General features: G+C 38.8%; 1 protein-coding gene across 17 annotated transcripts in view; it reads left to right on the plus strand.

Moving 5' to 3' along the window:
• The first annotated feature begins 3,557 nt into the window (after nt 1-3,557).
• The window catches only part of LOC106504595 (uncharacterized), a 666,799-nt gene continuing 651,666 nt past the window's right edge, over nt 3,558-18,690 (plus strand). For 8 of the 17 annotated variants that reach the window (XR_014812200.1, XR_014812196.1, XR_014812201.1 and 5 more), the window contains exon 1: nt 5,473-5,778. Coding sequence is in view for 1 of the 17 variants with exons in the window: in XM_084971626.1 (XP_084827752.1) it covers nt 5,716-5,778 (63 nt within the window). In the remaining 16 variants the exon portion in view is untranslated. Of the gene's footprint in view, nt 3,722-5,472; nt 5,779-18,690 lie in introns of those variants that run through there. The other 9 variants (XR_014812189.1, XR_014812191.1, XR_014812193.1 and 6 more) reach the window with 8 other exon arrangements.

The raw sequence follows: 18,690 nt of genomic DNA on the forward strand, positions 1-18,690 counted from the left end.
GGTAACTGTACCATTGTAGTGCAACTTCTCTGTCTATGTCTGATCCCTACTTGTGGGTCTCTTGAAGGTGTTTCCAGTACTTAAAATAGGCCTGTCATAGAACAGACCTTTAAAAAAATACTTCTTGAGTAAGGATGAGGAGGAGGAGATTGGCTGCCAGGAAAATGCTCTGTTGGTGAGGACCTTGAGGCAAGAACATTTGTTTTTTCATTTAGACCAGGTCAGGCTCCATTCAGACATTTTCTAAGGAAGACAGAGGACTTAAGCCATATGTCTGAACACAAAAACAGTGATTCCCTCAGAATTTACTGAACCTGGACTTGCTACAGCTACCGTTCTTGAACAATGCTTGAATAGGGTTATATAACTTAATACTTTGTAAGGGCAATTAAAGGAATTGCTTTTTGAGAATGGAGCTCAAATTGTGGAATGAACTTGTGCTGTTATTAATGGTCACTGTGAGCATAAAATCATATACACCACAGTAATGCACAGATATAACTAACGTAGAAGAGTACTGGGGTGTGGTGTTAAACTACCAAACTCTTAACAACAGTGTGTTGAAATCCTTAATGAGGAAAGTAGTATTTCTTCTGGCCTTAGTAGACTCTTCTCATCTTTGGAACCCTCTGTTTTGAGTCTCTAACTTGCTAGGTTCTCTTCTGCATTTCATGTGGTCTTTTGGTCTAGGATCTTCCTTGTGTCCAAGCTAATATATTCAATATTAACAAGTCTCAGCCACTTGGTCACTAATGCTTGGATGTAAATTTTTCTGGGTTTTCTTATTTGATTATATTGAGTATAGCGACCACATTTCAATGGTCATTGCTATTTCTATATCCAATACATAATGCACAAGTTAAAATAGTTAAGAAACAGTGACTTTCTAAAGCCTTTAAATAATATAGAATGTCTTCAGCATAAATATGCCTTGTGATTTCCGTTAGAAATGAATAATATTGTTTCCATTATTCAAATATCCTTCTTTTCACTCTGTTTTAAGTCTTTTACTACAAGTGTGTCCTGATGATGGTCGCTAAGGTCAAAGCCATCTGCAGAGGGGTCTGTTACAATATCCTGACTGTTATGACATGGTTGGACCTTTGTGAATTAATAGTTTCAAGCCAGCCATATGTGGTAACAGTTTTGGTCTAGAGTTGGCATTTAACCAGGCAGTTGTCCAGTGATAGCTTTCTCTATTTGGGTGGAGCAAGGAGATTAAGAGAGGAAAGTGGAAAAGCAGCATGGTGCCTTGGAAAGTGAATTTGGAGTCAAGCCAGACCTGGCTTCTAATTCCATTATACTGGGCAAAGGACTTAACCTCTACGAGCCTTAGAGTTTTCATCAAAGATGAGTGATTAATAAATAGTGCCTATTTCATAAGGTTGTTGTGAGTATTAAACGAAATTATATGAAATCTCAATAAATGTTAGCTTAAAGAATAAGGTACAGCTGATTATTGAGGGTTTTGTTTGAATTAGGTGATCAGATCCTTTCTTCTCTGAGAGCAAGTTTGAAGTGTTTTTGAAGAAGGAGGCAAGTGGGAGAAAGGTCTAAAGACTGCAGTGAGATTGGAGGGCAAGGCAGGAAGTGCCTTGAAAGAAAGAAAAAATAATAGAGCATTGCTACTCTGTCACAGACCTGGAGCTAGACTGTTTACTCATACTGTTTCACTCCATTTTTACAACCTTTTGAGTTACACAGTCAGGCCACTGTAAAAATGAAGACGTTGGGGTGCTCTCAGAGAGGGAAAGAGACTTGGAGATTATGTAGTAGGGAAATGACAAAGCTTAATTGACTGAATAGAGCTTGATCTGAAGTTCATGGGCTGGGCCATAGTTCTCTCCAGGGAAAGAAATGAGGGGCAGGCTATGGTGAAGTTGGGGGGGCTGATCCATACCAGCTTAATTCTTATTGTTTCGAAGGTAGTAGTCTATACATAGTGAAGAGATAGTAATTGTCCCTTCTTGGGGTATCCAGATGAAAATTCCCACAATCTTTCCAAGTGTTTAACAAAATAGATGGTTTCTTAGTTAACTTAACAGACACTGGTTTCTAGGTTTTTTGTTTTTTTTTTTTTCCTCTCCAAATTGGTCAAAAGGAAAATGTAAGGCTAAAATGTACTCAGGCAGTTGGTTCTTTAAAAATAGCTTGATGCTAGCCCCAGCCCTTACCAGAATGCCATTCAAATTAATGAATTTCTACTATGTGCCAAGCATTGTGCTAGGCCCTGTGAATATATAGGTGAACAAGGCAGCATGGTCTTTGCCCCCATAGAACTTTCATTTTAGATGGAAAGACAGACCCTAAATAATTACACAGAAAAGTCTGTAATTGCAAAAATGAGAAGAGCTATGGAAGAGGAGTGAAAGTCATTAAAGTGTTATAATAGGAATAATAACTACATGGGATGAGGAGAGGATTGTCATCACAAACTGTCCAAGGCTGTGATATTTCACTTGAGCCGTGTAAGATGAGTAGAGTTAATCCAGCTAAATAAGAAGGTCAGGCAGAGCACATACCTGTCTGTCATCTGGCATGTTGATTCCTGATTTTTTTTTTTTTTGAACACCACCTCATGCTTTGATCTTGGTACCAGTCTCACACCACCCTGGGCATATTCCATTTTGGATAGGAGGTAATTGGCTTAGGCTTCAACCAGTCATTCTCTTTTGCTTCTCACACTGGCTTTGGAACTGGTTCACAGCTTCTTCTCTATGCCTCTTGGTTTTTTCTTTCTTCTGCTTGCTTGTGCTTACACGCTAAAATTGAAGAGGAAGAGATTTTAGAAAAATACATTTTTCATTTTAGAAAAATACATTTTTCATTTTAGAAAATGCTAGTTGCATTGAAGAGTGGTTCCCTGAGATGCAGAGCAAATTTAAATTGCATCTCTTATTTGATACGACTGCTGGTGAACATAAGAAAATAGCATCCATTTATTAAGGAAGCCATGTGCAAATGCAGGGCATGTTTGCAAAGGCTTATTATAGTACAAGAGGCAATTGATGCTTTGTTTATTTGGTTTGTGGCTAAGTCATTACAATGCTCCTCTTCTAGAAAAGAAAATGCATGTATATTCAGATGTCTCTGGCAGTATAATTGCTTCCATTTTATTTAAAGATAACTCAAAATTTAAAAACCATTGTTGTAGTGGATGTTGCTTCTTTTGGTCTGTCCAACATCATTTGTCCTACTCTTGGAAACTTCACTCCAGTATTCTTTGTAGTATCATATTAGTTAAAGTGATGTTGACTGTTGCAATAAATACATGGCACAATTTTAATGCCTGAGTATTATAGAAATAAACTGCACATTCATTAGGGAATAGGTAGTCCTAATAAAGTGGTTTCTACTTCCTCGTTCAGAGACCTCTATTCCTTCCATCTCTTTGGCTCTGTCATCCTCTAAATTTTTAGAGTCATGTCTTTAGCATAAATATCAGGTGGGAAAAAGAAAAGATAGAGAATATCACATGTGGAAGGTTGTCCTGGGCAAAGCTTTCATGCCATTGGCCACAATTCAGTCACATGACCACATCCAGCTGCAAGAAAAGTGGGGAAATGCATTCCAGTTGCCTGTGTGGGAGGAAAATAAACCAGCAGTTTATTCTGAAGATGGCCATCTCTTCCCCATGTTTCAGAGGATGCTGGCTCTTCCACAAAAAGATATGGCATGTGTCTCAGGTCTCACCTCTTCTGGTCAGAGATGGACATATGATGTAAGTTAGTTCAGTCACACTGGGACTCCAAATTTTTTTTGTTTGGTATATTCTTTGTTTCTTGATGGAAATAAACAAGGGAACACGCAGCCCTCTGGCAGCCATCCTGAGGTGGGAGGTGGGATGAGGGAGGTGCCTTAGAGACTGAAGCCAACACCTAAAAGTGCCTCCAGAAATGAAGAGAGAGAAACCCATTTATGGTCATTGTTTTAGATGTTTGATCAAGCTTTTCCTGAAGCCTTATCTAGTTTTCCAGAAGGGCCAGGTAGTTCCCTTCTTTAGTTTATTGAGTTTGAGTTATAGTTTCTGTTCTTTAAAATTTGCAGTCTTGCTGAGAGCATCATAAATGATACACAAAAGCTTTGGGAATGTATATCATTTATATGACTTTGGGGAATTATTTAATTGTATAAATGGACTGTTTCTTAATTTAAGGCGTTGTAATTACATCTGCTCACGCACTTGCTCACTCAACAAAGCCTTCTTAACATGCATCTATTATACTTTTTAACCTTACCTGGAGCAGTTTCTATTATAAACACTAAGTTTCCTATTGGCCAGCGTTTGACTTCCCCCTTATTGGTAATATTGGTCATTTCAGTGGTTTATCCTAGTTAAACTCCTATTTCTAAATACATTGGATTTAAAAATAAGCCAAGGTAGGGCAAGGATCTAACTTCTCCTCATGGTTATACACATGTGGGTGATAGCTTTCATTGTTTTCATTTAACTCTTCCTGAGAACTAACAGTTAGTGCAATGCTATGTCCAAATCTATTTATTAATGCGTGGTAAAACATAGGACTTCAGAATGGCCAATGTTATGGTAACAAAGGGGACTTTCAGGACTTCTTTGAGATGGAAGGCTAAGCAACCAGCTAGAGGAGGCATGGGCTGCTTTATTAGTTAGGATATAGATTTAGCTGTAATAAAATTGTTTTAAGCAAAAGAGAATTTTATTTCTCTTTCATAGAGAAATTTGACTGGTATTATGGCTCTGCTCTGAGAATACTTCAGAGACACAATTTCCTTTCATTTTGTCACTCTCGTGTCACTATGATCTTGTTCATATGATCTAAGATGCCTCACCATCATGTCTGAGTTTCAGCTAGAGTGAAGATGGGGAGGGAAAGGGGAGTTTAGTTGGAATAGGCTAGATTGTGCTATGGTACTAATCATTTTCAAAATATTATGGCTTATTTTTTGCTTAAGTGATCTGTTCATTACGGGTCACCAGGGATTCTGCCTCATGTTTCTATTCCTTGGGGACGACAGAGGATGGGTCCGCACCATTTAGAGCTTTGCTAGGGCCTGTGGCAGGAGAAGGGCAAGCTGGATAGCAGTTGAAAGACTTTGCCCTTCACCTATTGATCAGAACTGATCACATGGCCACACCTAACCTCATAGAGTCAGGAATTACAATCCTGTAGTGGAATAAAAGTGAACAATCCTAATGACTATTACAGACAGCATGCCCCTTCAGAGCCTGACCTGAAAGTTGTACCTCTCAGTTCTTTGCACATCCTGTTAATCAGAATCCTGGCGTATGGTTACAGCTGGCTAAAAGGAAGCTGGTAAATGCTTATCTTCATTTCTGTTTCAGTGGTTATGATTTCCAGCATTTTCTGACTTTTTCTTAAGTGTTTCCATCTCTCTGCTTACATTACATCTGTCCTTCCATGTTGCCCACTTTTCCCACTAGAGGCTTAGGCTATTACTCACAGTTATTTTGGAAGCATGGCAGGTTGTCATGCAGTTGAAGGAATGTTGTGCCAGCTGTCAGAGAGACCGAGAGCCCAGACTCACCCTTGGAGGAATCCTCTATCTCCAGAGATGGATCTGCCTTAAGATCCCTGCCTCACCCAGTCTGTGACTAGGGGCAGCCAGTGCAAGGCATGGCCTCACATAAACCCTGCTGAGAATTTCAGAGCAGTTACTCCCTAAACTGAGGCTCTCTGAAGTGCATTCTCATGGCCAGAGAGATGCCTGGATTGAATGTCTCAGGAATCAGCAGAGAGAACACAATTCAGAGGAGAACTAGAAAATAGCGACAGGAAGGTAAGCAGGTCAGATTCACTCTTTCTTTAGGATTGTCCAATAATTTGGAACCTTGTCCTGTTACTGAGTATTTGCTGCCTGATGGTTCTTGCTTGAAAAGGAATCTAGGGAATGAGCTGTCTGTGACTTGTATGATGTCGTTATGTTTTGATTCAGCTGGACTTGCTTTCAGGCAGCCTGTTGGGCAATGGTGAGCAGATAGCACCAGCTCTCAGATCCCTCTGCAGCATCCCTCTTGATCAAGATATGCTGTGTATTTCTCCAAAGATTCTGACAACCACATTATATCAGCTCTGTCATTGAAATAATGGACAGTTCTACCACGAACACTGATTTATCTTTATGATAACTACTAAAAGATATTTGGCTCATTGTAGGTATTTAATAAGTATCTGTTAATGAAATGAATAAGAGAATGTTTCTTACTCCAACTGTTATAAATTGATTTTTATATGTTATTTTCAATTATACTAATCATTCAGTATCCTCCTATAGTTTATTTTATTTTATTTTTTTATTTTTTGTCTTTTTGCCTTTTCTGGGACCGTTCCCGTGGCATACGGAGGTTCCCAGGCAAGGGGTCTAATCGGAGCTGTAGCCGCTGGCCTACGCCACAGTCACAGCAACATGGGATCCGAGCCGAGTCTGTGACCTACATCACAGCTCAGGCAATGCTGGATCCTTAACCCACTGATCAAGGCCAGGAATTGAACCCGCAACCTCATGGTTCCTAGTTGGATTTGTTAACCATGGAGCCAGGATGGGAACTCTAGTATCCTCCTATAGTTTGTTAATTTCTTTAAGGGCAAGGGCTGGTTACAGTTAGTACAATATATTCAAAGAAGTAGTATACTCCAAGGGTTAAGAAAGAAAGCATTAGATGAGACATTAGGAATTCTGAGTTTCTTGGGTTTATCAAGAATAGTTATTTTGGGAGTTCCCGTCATGGCGCAGCGGAAACAAATCCAACTAGGAACCATGAGGTTGCAGGTTTGATCCCTGGCCTCGCTCAGTGGGTTAAGGAAGTGGCGTTGCCGTGAGCTGTGGTGTATGTTACAGATGCGGCTCGGATCTGGTGTTGCTGTGGCTCTGGCGTAGGCCATCAGCAACAGCTCTGATTTGACCCCTTGCCTGGGAACCTCCATATGCCCCGGGTGCAGCCCTAAAAGGACAAAAGACAAAAAAATGTGTAGTTTTTATAATAAGCATTCATTGCATGCTTATAATATGGTAGGCACTTTACACATTCTATCTTATTTAATTGTCACCATAAAGCTCTGTAAACGGTGCTGCAAGTTGCCTAGTTTTCCGCCAGGATTCGGTGTTGCTTTCTCCTTCTTTGGCATATCTTTAGACCACATTTCCTAGCCCCCTTGCTTGAAGGGTGGGTAAATGATTAAGTTTCAGCCGTGGAGTAGTACAAGTGATGCGAGTCACCTCTGGGTCAAGATGAAAAGGACTTGTGTATCTTCTCCACACTTTCTTTCTCATCCACTGCTTGAAGCAGAGATGGGACCTTGAAAAATAACAGAGCTGTATGATGAAAGTTATTATTATTACCTCCATTTTACAGAAGAGGAAATGAGGCTAGAGAGATTAAGTAAATTTCACAGAATAGGCAAGTGGCAAATTTAGGATCTGATTAAGTAGTTTAGCTCAGCATGTCTTCGTAACCATCGAGGATACAGCTAGTTAGGTAAACTCAAGCTGCTGCAGCTCTCCAGGTCTCAGTTTCCTCAGCTATAAGTGGAGATGTTAAGACTGTCTTATAGGCATGTTATGGGGATTTATGAGTTATCATATTAAAATCTAATAAGAACATAGCACAAATAACTAAAAAAATAGGACTCTGTGTGTGTATGTATGTGCATGCACATGTGCCTGTGTGCACATACTTGGAATTTTGTCACATCAAGACTGCTTTTAAATAAATGGTCCAGGGCAGAAGGAATCTCTTTATCACTTAAGGGTTTCTGTTCAGTGACATTTGGTGGAAAGGATTTGACCTATTATATGAATTGTGCTTTCCATCTAAGGAGACTGTTTGATAATAATTTGCTTTCTTGCTTCTAAGCAACCATGGATAGAGAGAGGGTCAGGCAGCTCCTTAAGCTGTTACAGGGTAGCATCTGTTACTAGGTCCTAGAGGAAGCTGTGTTTAGCCCTCCTAAGGAGAAGGAAAGGCAGCCAGGCTTAGGATGGCAGGATGGGCAGCCAGCACGCAGGAAAATGAGGTCAAGATCATAATTTAGGAGTTCCCGTCGTGGCACAGTGGTTAACGAATCCGACTAGGAACCATGAGGTTGTGGGTTCGATCCCTGCCCAAGCTCAGTGGATTAACAATCTGGCGTTGCCGTGAGCTGTGGTGTAGGTTGCAGACGCGGCTTGGATCCTGCGTTGCTGTGGCTCTGGCGTAGGCTGGCGGCTACAGCTCCGATTAGACCCCTAGCCTGGGAACCTCCGTATGCCTCGGGATCGGCCCAAGAAAAGGCAAAAAGACCAAAAAAAAAAAAAAAAGATTATAATTTAGAGATAAGATCATTTTGACTTTTATTTTGGAAAAAAAAACATTTTCAGATAACAGGGTGAGAGCACTAAGAGTTGGAATAATAGTATTTGAGCCTTTAATTGACTAATCTTTGGACTTTGGTGTGCTTACTAATTTCTTGAAGTCTCAGTTTTCTTATCTGTAGATTGAGGATGACATTGACTCTGACTACTTCCCTAGAATTGTTCTGAAGATAGAATGCAGTTATGCCCAAGAAGATGATCTACAAATGCTAAACAACTGTACAAATATGTCTTTGTTGTTGCTGTCACATATTTGTGATTTAGTTGCATTGTAGTTTCCAGTATGTGCAAGAAAAAACCACACACCTCATTTTCAATATGGAGGAAATCATGCATCCATTTACCAGCACTGCCTGATTCTTTGATCACTGCCTGACTGTTTATTTTAGCTTCTTCATTGTCAATAGTTCCTGAACCTAGGATAGACCTATGGAGAATACAGATATTACCATGTGAGCTTAACTAAAAAGATCAGGAAAGATGGGAAAGATCTATTGATTGATTAATTAGCTTTCTTGTTAATTCACTCATTTATTAAGAGCCTGCAAAGTGTGTTGGGTACAGGGAATACAAAAGTGAAATGAGACAGACTCTTGATCTTGCTTCCAAGTTACTACAGCATAGTGAGAAAAACATACATCTTAAGGGATATTACACGGTGATGTAGCAGGTGTAATGAGAGGATTAAGCACAGGATACAGTGGAAGAACAGAGGAGATTAAGTACAGGATACAGTGGAAGAACAGAGGAGGGGTGCTTAGTGTATCCTGTGAGTTGGGTGTGGAGGTTAGGGAAGGCTTTCTATAATGGGTGACTTCTCTAGTCTTGGAGCATGGACAGAAAATAGGCAAAATGGTCTGGTGAAGTAGGAAAAGAAAGGCGTAATGAGTTGAGAGACTAACATGATCAAAGTTACAGAAACAAGAATTGCACAGTGTGGTATAAACAGTTTGGTATTTCTCTCTCTCTCTCTCTCTCTCTCTCTGTGTGTGTGTGTGTGTGTGTGTAAGGATGAGAGAAACTTGTTAAAGAAAATTTTATCATGATTGGAAACAAAGGATTTTAAGCAGGCTGCTGAGAAATGGAGAAAATGGGAAACAATTCAGATCTGGAAGACAGTAAATTTGATATTTATTTATGGAGTATTTATTGAGTGTGAAATTTCAGTCCATCTAGGTGGGATGGTAGCAGGCATTTGGAAGCCAGATAGTGTGTAGTCAGAGGGAGCTTGTGACTTCCCAGGCATGTGTGGGATGGATTAATCTCGTTTAAGGACAGGTTAGTAGTAACTAAATGGGGGAATCTTATTCTTTGGAGAAAACACTGCTCCTTACTCTCCATGGCCACTGTAATCCAAATGTCTTCTCTTGAATGCGCTACCCTTAATTCCAAATAGTGGTCTTTTTAGGCTCTCCTGACTAAACAGTGAAAAATCAACCATGAGATTCTGCATCCTATAGCAGGAAAGAGCCCTGGCAGGGAATTGGAAGTTTCAGGTTCACGTTCCTACTCAGCCTCTAAGTAAGTCAGTTCACCTCTTGAGCCCCACTCCTTCCTTATCTTTTAAAGGATTATGTGGGACTTGTTGACTTCCAAATCTTATTCAAGTCTTGAGGTTCTGTGAACTATCTTTGTTGTTTTTTCCTTTTATGATGCTGACTTTTAATTCTGAAATTAGTAAAATATTACACAGTAGATTATCTTAAATAAAAAGTAAAGATGCAAAATCTTCTAAATTACTGTGTTCCTGGAAACTGATCATAAATCTGAACACAATACCTCCTCTGCTACCTGGATTTCCATTAACCCAGAGCTCTATTAACCAGTCCTGCACATGTAGTGTAATCTCAGAGTGGGGCTCCAAGTTTATGCCCTTAGTATTCTGATGATTGATATTCATCGTGGCTGCCTTGAGGCAATGTGCAAATCCAAAGTCATCAAAGGCAGAGGAAATTATGTCCAGCCTAGTTTCAAAGGTGAACTGTATTGCTTTCACATGATTTGAAAGTCATTAATCTGTGTGTGGTGTATATTAGGGCTCCCTGACCTTTTTGTGGGAAGAATTTTTTTAATTTCCGTTAGACAGATTCTTTGATTAACCAGAATTTCCTTTTCCCCTGAATATATTAGATAAGAGGATTTCATATTTACTCACGGGATCCATTGCTATATTCATCTTAATTTTATGCTCATTTGATGTTAAACACAAGTGAAGATGAATCTGATCTTTGAGGTATAGTGGGAAGACCTCTTGATTAAAAGTCAGGAGCCCCAAGTTGAAGTCCTGGTGTGTCACTAATGAGTGGTGTGGACAAATCGCTACATTCTCTGGGCTTCACTTTCATCATCTGTAAAATTAAAAGGTTGTAGTAGATAATCTTGAAGGTCTTTGAGGTTCTAAAGTGGCATATGTATCTATCTTCTGAATGCTTCAGTTAATTGCAGCATTAGTTGACTAAACCGTAGTATTTTTTCTAGTCAGATAAAAGTTAGCCCTGTTTTATAACTAAGGAAACTGGGACCTAGAGAGAGTAAATACTTTGTTGATGGGAGAGCCAGAGCTTGCGTTTCAGGATTTGATTTTCAAGCCTGGTTCTGGTGCTCTTTCCTGCATAGGCTCTGCTGTGGCTCTCATGAAAGCAGAGCAGGGTGGTGGCTGTGAAAAAACAAAACAAAACAAAACTGGGGACTTTGAGGGTGGGAGGCTTTGCCTGTCATTGTCTCTTGAGAGGATGATGTATATTTCACTGTCTTTCTCAGTTTAAGAAATACTCTGCACTGCTTTTTCATGGCTTCTGATTGTTGCTTTCAATCTTTCTTGGATCAAATCATGTCTCTTGGCAGCTGCGATACTGTAATACGAGGATAAGATCTGCTCGCCTGTCTCAATAGCTGTCAGTTTATCTCTGGGTATTTTTAGGTGCCTCAGATAAAGGTAATATAAATATAATGAAAAAATGAATTTCTTTCTGACACTTTATGCCATTTGTATAAAAGAATGGAAATCTCCTTTAAAAATGTTGCTTTTCTCAAAATGTGTGTATCTCTGGATGTAACTCGGTGTTACAAAACCATAGAAACAATTTAGGGGCCAAATGAATTTAGGAAACCTTTCTTAATATAGTAAGAATATTTGAAGTCTTTAAAGCAGTAATGCTCATTGTAAATTTAAAGGAGGGAGAAAGCATATGCTCTTCCCCAACCAGGGTTAACTACAAAATGTCCAGTCTGTCTCCTTACTCCAACAGCAGAATGCTACAGGGCTCATTTTCTGATGAGTTAACTTTTGTACATAGTCTTCTAAAGCCCTCATTGCCTCTGTGGGGGTGGTCTTTTGATCCATATTATGTGATGAAGAACTTAAGGCTCACAGAGGTTAAGGAACACAGTTCTTAAGAGCATAGCCTGGATTCAAACCTACGTCTATTGTCAAGTCCCAGTTGTTTACTATACTTTACTGTGTGTCTTAGGGTGAGGTAGTGACAGTCCAAACAGTGGGCTGAGGGAGCAGTGTTCTCTACTGCAGGATCTCTCTGGAGGCATTCAGACCTGTGCAGAGCAGCTAGAGGCAATATGGTAGCTTATCTCCAGTGATGAATTTTCCATCCATTGCCCTTCCCTTCCCTGTGCAAGAGTTTCCCTAGTCTTCTGGGAAAAGGATTATTTCTGGGTATATGAACAAGACAGACCTTGTGGGGTTCCTGATTTTTGGGGTTCTCAAAACACTGTATCTTCCAATTTCCGATGGGAAATTTCCCAGGAGCCGGGAGAAAGCCTAGAACTGTATGGCAAATGTGACAGGAGGTCCCTATTCATGTCCACATCGTGGATGCATTTCCATGACAATCTAATTTATGTGGAGTGCTTTTTTTTCATGCTATTCATTTTGTTGACAGAGTAAGTGGGGTCATCTGGAAAGAATTGGGGGCATTGGAGTCTGGCAGTCTTCCAGGTGAATTTCAGCTATTTGCTATTTGATACAGGCCTTGAATGTGTTGCTTTATGTTCCTAACCCTCACCTACCTTGCAGGGTGCTCGGAGGATTCAATTGGGCAATGTATGCATGATCACTGGCACGTGGTAGGGGTTCAATGGATGCTAGCAATTATCACTATTATTGGAATAATTTATATACCTCAGAGTAGCTGATCTTTGCTGTCCTTGGTGAAACGGCTATCAAAAGACTATTTCTCATGATTACTCATGATAGGGAGTGTTATCTGGTGGTCTGTAATCTTTTCTCTCCACAAGGGGAGGGCAAGTTCCTCACCAGGTGATCAGAGCAGGAGGTACCCCTGACACTGTTCTTCCATGGACCGAGCATAGCTGAAGTTTAAGTTCTACTAAAGGAGGTATATGAGTAACCTGCAGTCAATTTCAGGGAGCAAGAATTATGGCTTTGCCTAGCTAATCTTAGATAGTAGAGAAGGGGCATATCAGGGGGTATTAAGAAAAGATCTCATGGTTTAGGATATCCCATGGGGACCAATGTCTCGTCTTTTTAACCTTTCATTTTCCCCACTGTCCCCTTCTACACCACCAGGCTAATCCTTCCCTCACCTCTGGTGTCTCTAACGCTGTCCTTGGATTCTTCCATCTTTCCATATACACAGATTCTCAGCTACCTCTGTCCTTTTTTGCTTTGCAAATGCTGCCTGAGGAGGTTTCAGCTGATTATTAAATCATCTATTACCTCCAGAGTGGTGACAGGATAACTCTAGTCCTCCTGTAGAAGGTAGGGAGAATGGAGTGTTTTAGCTCCAGTTTCACTGTTTTCCACCAGGGCTGGTTATATTTGCATTTGCCCAAATTACCCCAAGAGCAAACTAAAATGGACTTTTCTAGAGAGAGGCATTCTAAGAATCCAGCAGTCACAAAGGAAGACCAGTGAGGTGTGCAAATAGAACATATGCTTGAAAAAAATCCGGAGGATAATATAAATAAAAAATAATAAAAAAGCGGAATGATATTCAAATCAGCATACGTACATGTTTTGTCATGGAATGACACTATCACCACCAGCAACCCCCACCCCCAAACAATAGTAAAAGTCCCACGATTTCCTATGTAAACAACTCTGTAAAAGAATTGACAGAGGAGATTTTTATTGTTGAGGTAAAGTTTATAAATGTGAAAATTATTTCAAAGCACTAAATTAAAAAATAAAATCAGAATAAGAGGCAAATGATAAGGGACTTAAGAATAAATCTATGAGGCTTGGATAGACATTTCAGAAGAGACGCAATGAAACAAATCAACACCTGAAAGGGATCACTGGGTTTTAGGGTGAGTTGATGGGAAAATACCCAATACTTTAAGCAAGGGTGCAGAGTCAATCTCCAAAAATTAGGTTGAAGAGGATAAGAACCAACTGAGAGTACGTAATGTAAGTGCTAAACTAGGGGTCTTAGAAGATACCTACTGATTTACTGTAGGGAAAAATCAAAACATAATAGAGAACTAAAATCAGTAATCCATTTCAGCAAAACTAGGATCCTGGGGTGGAGGAAGAGGAGGAAATAGCTCTTCTGATTTGGGTGGAGCAAAGGGAGGAAATAAATTATCTTGGTGGGGGAAATAGTTGGTATCTTATTTTCTTATGAGGATAGAGAGTTGGTGATTATGAGAACTGGGACAAAGAAGGTGGTCATCATGAAACTCAAGAGAATAGAAATTCCAAATTAACAAGGGGAAAAATAGAATAGCAATCATCAAACACAAAGGAAAATGAGGAAATAATAATGCAAAATAAACAAACGAAATTATCACAAAAAGAAGAAACCAAATCTTAGAGAGTATGAGCAGACTGCCTTTTCCCCTTTAAATGACACAGCCTTTCAGTTAAAACATAAAACTGAGCTATATGCCCTAACAAAATCTGTGTCTTCATACTTAAAAAATGATAAAGAAAGATACAAAGTTAAGGTGGATCGAAGAGATACAAAAGCAAAAGGAAAATGCAAACAAAAAGAAAGTAGGCATGGCAGCATTATTTATGACATAGGGGAATTTAAGGTTAAATGCACTGAAGAAAATAAGGGACCTTATGTAACTATAGAAATTTATGAGGGGAATATATTTACATTCATTTGTCCACCAAATATTTACAAAAATCAATCATTTACTTGAACATGAATTAAACCATTGGAAAAAAAGATTTTATAAGGCATATTCTCTGGTCATAATTCAATGAAAGTTAAAATAAATCACAAAAAGTGACAAAATCTTGTCTTTTTAGAAATTTTGAAAAACTCTATTAGATAAACTTGGAAAAAAAGCATTTTAAAAAGAGAAATTATGAACTACGAGAAAAAAACACCTAGTAGCAAAACCTATGGGGGATAGAGCTATACACAGGAACATTTTCAAGCCTTATAAATACCTCTATTGTATATTCATCACTAAGTAAGAAAGAAAAATATGAATTCTTATTTTAAGAAATTGATAGAATAACAACATAAACAGAAACTAGGATGAAGGAATTAAGAGAAAATTTGAATTAAATAAAAAATAAACATAGTAAAAATAATGAATCAATCACAGAGCTAATTGCTAAAATGTCCATGTACGATAGGTGAGCCCACTGTTAGTCTGACTGAGGGAAAAGAAAGCTCACATGTAAAAGAGAAATTGGATATAAGCAAAGATGCAAGGGAGAAGAAAAGGACAATTGGTGAATACTACACATAGCCCCTAGGGGGCACTCTGATGTGCTGCTCAGGTATCTCCTTCAGGACCAGAAGACTCTTCCTCATTGTGGAGAGTGTTGGTGGCTGATGACTTGCAGCTATGACTCTCCTCAGGATTTGCTTTTGATGAAGGCATTTGTCTCGCCCAAGTTCCCATCCAGTGTAAAAGGTCCAGTATATACTGGGAACATCTCACATCTCAAAACTGGTTGATATAAAAATAGAAAGTCCCTACCCTCTTAGACAAGCTCTTTGGGACAGCCCTGAAGGACCTTAGCTCCAAATGGGATGGCCACTGCCACTGTTGCCTCACAGGTGAAGTGCTTCATCTGCCTAATCACACCTGCCATACTTTCTTGCGGATGCTTTTCCCCTAGTGTACTTCCCAATAAACCCCCTTTAAGCAAATCTCCATTTTGAAGTCTGTTTCAAGGGAACGTGCTTTAAGATGAGGTTCTATGACAAGAAAATGAAAATCTGGAGAACATGGACAATTTCCTATAAAAAATAAATTACCGGAAAGGGATGCTTATTTTCACCTTTCTCATGCTTCCAAATAAACTTTACTGATATTAATTTATGTTTAAAAATTGTACCCATTTTAAGTCCACACATGGATGAGTTTTGATAGATGTGTACATTGGTGTAACCATCACCACAATCAAATATTTCCATCACCCCGAAAGGCTCCCTTTGTTCCTTTCTGGCCAACTCCTATTTTCCCACTACTGGCCTCAAATGACCATTGATCTGCTCTCTTGTTACAGGTTAGGTTTCTAGAGTTTGTATGGTAGATACTCTTTAGTGCCACACTTTTGGTTGCTTAGCACAGTATTTTTGAAAGCCTATTTGTCACAGCCTTTCTTCTTCTCTTTCCCCTCTCCCAAGGATGATAGTCCTGCACTGTTTATTATCTATTTACCAAAAATAGCTGTTTCATATATTTTATCTAGTTTTGTAGTTCTTTAGAGCATGATGATGTTTCTGGCATCTGTACTATTCATGGGTATAAGTGGGAGCCCTTGTCATTCTTATTAAATATTTCCCTAAAGGTCATAGAGGATTCACTCTGAAAATTAAAAGGAACTAAGTGGTTTAAATATAGGTAAAATGCAGTAAAGCTTTCTCCACTTGCTAAGGTTTAGTTTGTTTATCTAAAAAGCTCTTGGGACCTACTAATAATATTTTACGTAGTAAGAGATATGATAATTTGCCTGAATATAACATAACATTAATTGGTTTTCATTGACCTGGTAATAACACACTAGAGAAGGAAATGGGGAAAAATTTTAATTTTAGTGGTAATAAAATCTCTATAAAAATTTAAGAATAAATTTTATAAGCAAGACCAGGGATTTCTGTGAAGAACAAGAACCCAAAATTCTTATTGGTAGATTTTTAAAATATAGCTATGCAATTACTTTATTTTCGTGACTATTCTAATTACATTTATTAACTCATTTATCCTTCCTCGAAACCCTGAAAGATAATATTTTATTATCTTCATTTCATGGATGAGGTAACTGAGATAGAAATTAGGTAACTTGCCCAAGTTCATCTAGCTTGCAATTGGTAGAGCCAATATTTGAAATCAGGGCTGAACAAATGGAATGGAATTTGTTCACAATGGAATGAAATGGAAATCAGAAGAACAAATACTCTGTTCTTTCATGAGGTTATTCACACAAAAATATCTTTTAGAAATGTAAATATGATCGTGCCACTTTCCTACTTCAAATTCTTTATATACTGTCTGCTGCTTTTAGGATGAAGTTAAACCATTAAACATGTCAAAGTGTCTGAAATACTTCTTCTATCCATCACTGCTATTACTATGCTAATTTGTATCCTCATCATTGACTTACTGATTCATTCATTCATTCATTACTTCCTTCAGCAAAGAGAGGATCTTGGTACTGAAGGCAGATTTGAGGGGGCCAGGAGAGACAGGAATGAATCCAGTTATGAGGCTGATATAGAAGAGGCAGAAAATGATGAGAGGTCTGAGAATAGATAGGATGAGGTATATTTGAAATATATTTTAGGAGAAACAACATGGCAGCACCTAAAGGGTAACTGAGTGTGAATATGGAGACAGTTGTTCCATTCCAGCATGGCTTCAGGATTCTAACTTTCGTGATTGGTAAACACTTTCAAGGCCTTCACCTGTTGGAGAGGTTGGAGCCCTACTCTAGTGTCCTTTAGCCAAACTGACATTAATCTGTCAATAAATATTCTTTGTTATAACATGAAAACTAGCTTTCACTGCATCAAAAAGTATAGTCCTTTATTAGCTTAAGAGCTTATACTTTGAAAGTCTAAGCAGTGGAAGAATATAGCAGTAGAGAAATTTTTAGGTGTGAGGAATTGGTTTGATATAAGAGTTAGAATCTGGAATAGAATTGTCTGGGCCTCAGTCAGAATTTCAGTTACTACATATCAGCTCTACTTAACCTCTCTGTAAATCAGCTTCCCCATCAGCAAAGTAAAGATAAAGCCTAGGGTTTTGCATAGATTTAATGAGATAATGAATGTGAGCACTTAGCAAAATATCTGGCACATAGTTTAAAATTCCCCAAATGCTAGCTATTATTTATAATTTACAAGTCTTTATTTTATTTACATTTCCTAAAATAAAGCAATAAATCCAGACAACCATATAAGGAGATTGCCAATGTAATTTTGTAGGTCAAGTTGATAAACATGAATACTAATTGAGTCCTATTAGTTATTTCTTACTTGCCAGAGAATTTTTATGGTGGTAAAATATCATAACATGAAATTTACCATTTTAACCATTTTTAAGTATACAGTTTAGTGGAATTATGTACATTCGCATTGTTATGTAGCCATTACTATACTGTCATCTATATCCAGAACTTTTTCATCATTCCCAACTGTCAGAGAATTTTAACCATTTCCCTTCTCCAGAGTTTCAGACATATTTATATTTTGCCTTTTTGGAAATACTGCAAATATTAAGAAAAAACATGTTATTTTATTTATTTATTTTTTTTGTCTTTTTAGGGCCACACCCATGGCATATGGAGGTTCCTAGGCTAGGGGTCAAATCGGAGCTGTAGCTGCCAGCCTACACCACAGCCACAGCTACAGCCACACCAGATCCAAGTCGAGTCTGTGCCCTGCACCACAGCTCATAGCAATGCCTGATCCTCAACCCACTGAGTGAGGCCAGGGAACAAACCTTCGTCCTCATGGTTAGTAGTCAGATTTGTTTCTGCTGAGCCATCATGGGAACTCCAAAACATGTTCTGATTTTGGTCTTCCTTCCAGATGTTTGATGCCTTTCTGATTTCATGAAGGGAGAGGTATTGATTCTCTCCCTTCCCTTGAACACTTTTATTGTTGCCTATAAAAGCCAGAACTTCTGTAGCATCTCACCTCCAGCCTGAGGATGGGGCTCACACATGAATTTAAGCTCCTCTCTAGGCAACTTTCACCTGAGCCAATGCATTGTCTTAATGTTTAAGCTAGTCTAAGTTGAATTCTCTTTTATTTTGCTATGGAAGTCATCGCAACAAAAACACTGCTCCGGGGGTTAAGAATTATGTCAATTGATAGGATACAATTTAGGAATCTGAAAATTCACTGTGCCATTCTACGTGTAGAACTGCTCCTCAGTTCAAAGCTG

Source organism: Sus scrofa, chromosome 8 (genome assembly GCF_054392235.1).
Source record: "Sus scrofa isolate SSC_HxYL_T2T_F1_AM1 chromosome 8, Sscrofa_HxYL_maternal_Yorkshire_Landrace_v2.0, whole genome shotgun sequence".
Classification (NCBI taxonomy): Eukaryota; Metazoa; Chordata; class Mammalia; order Artiodactyla; family Suidae; genus Sus; species Sus scrofa.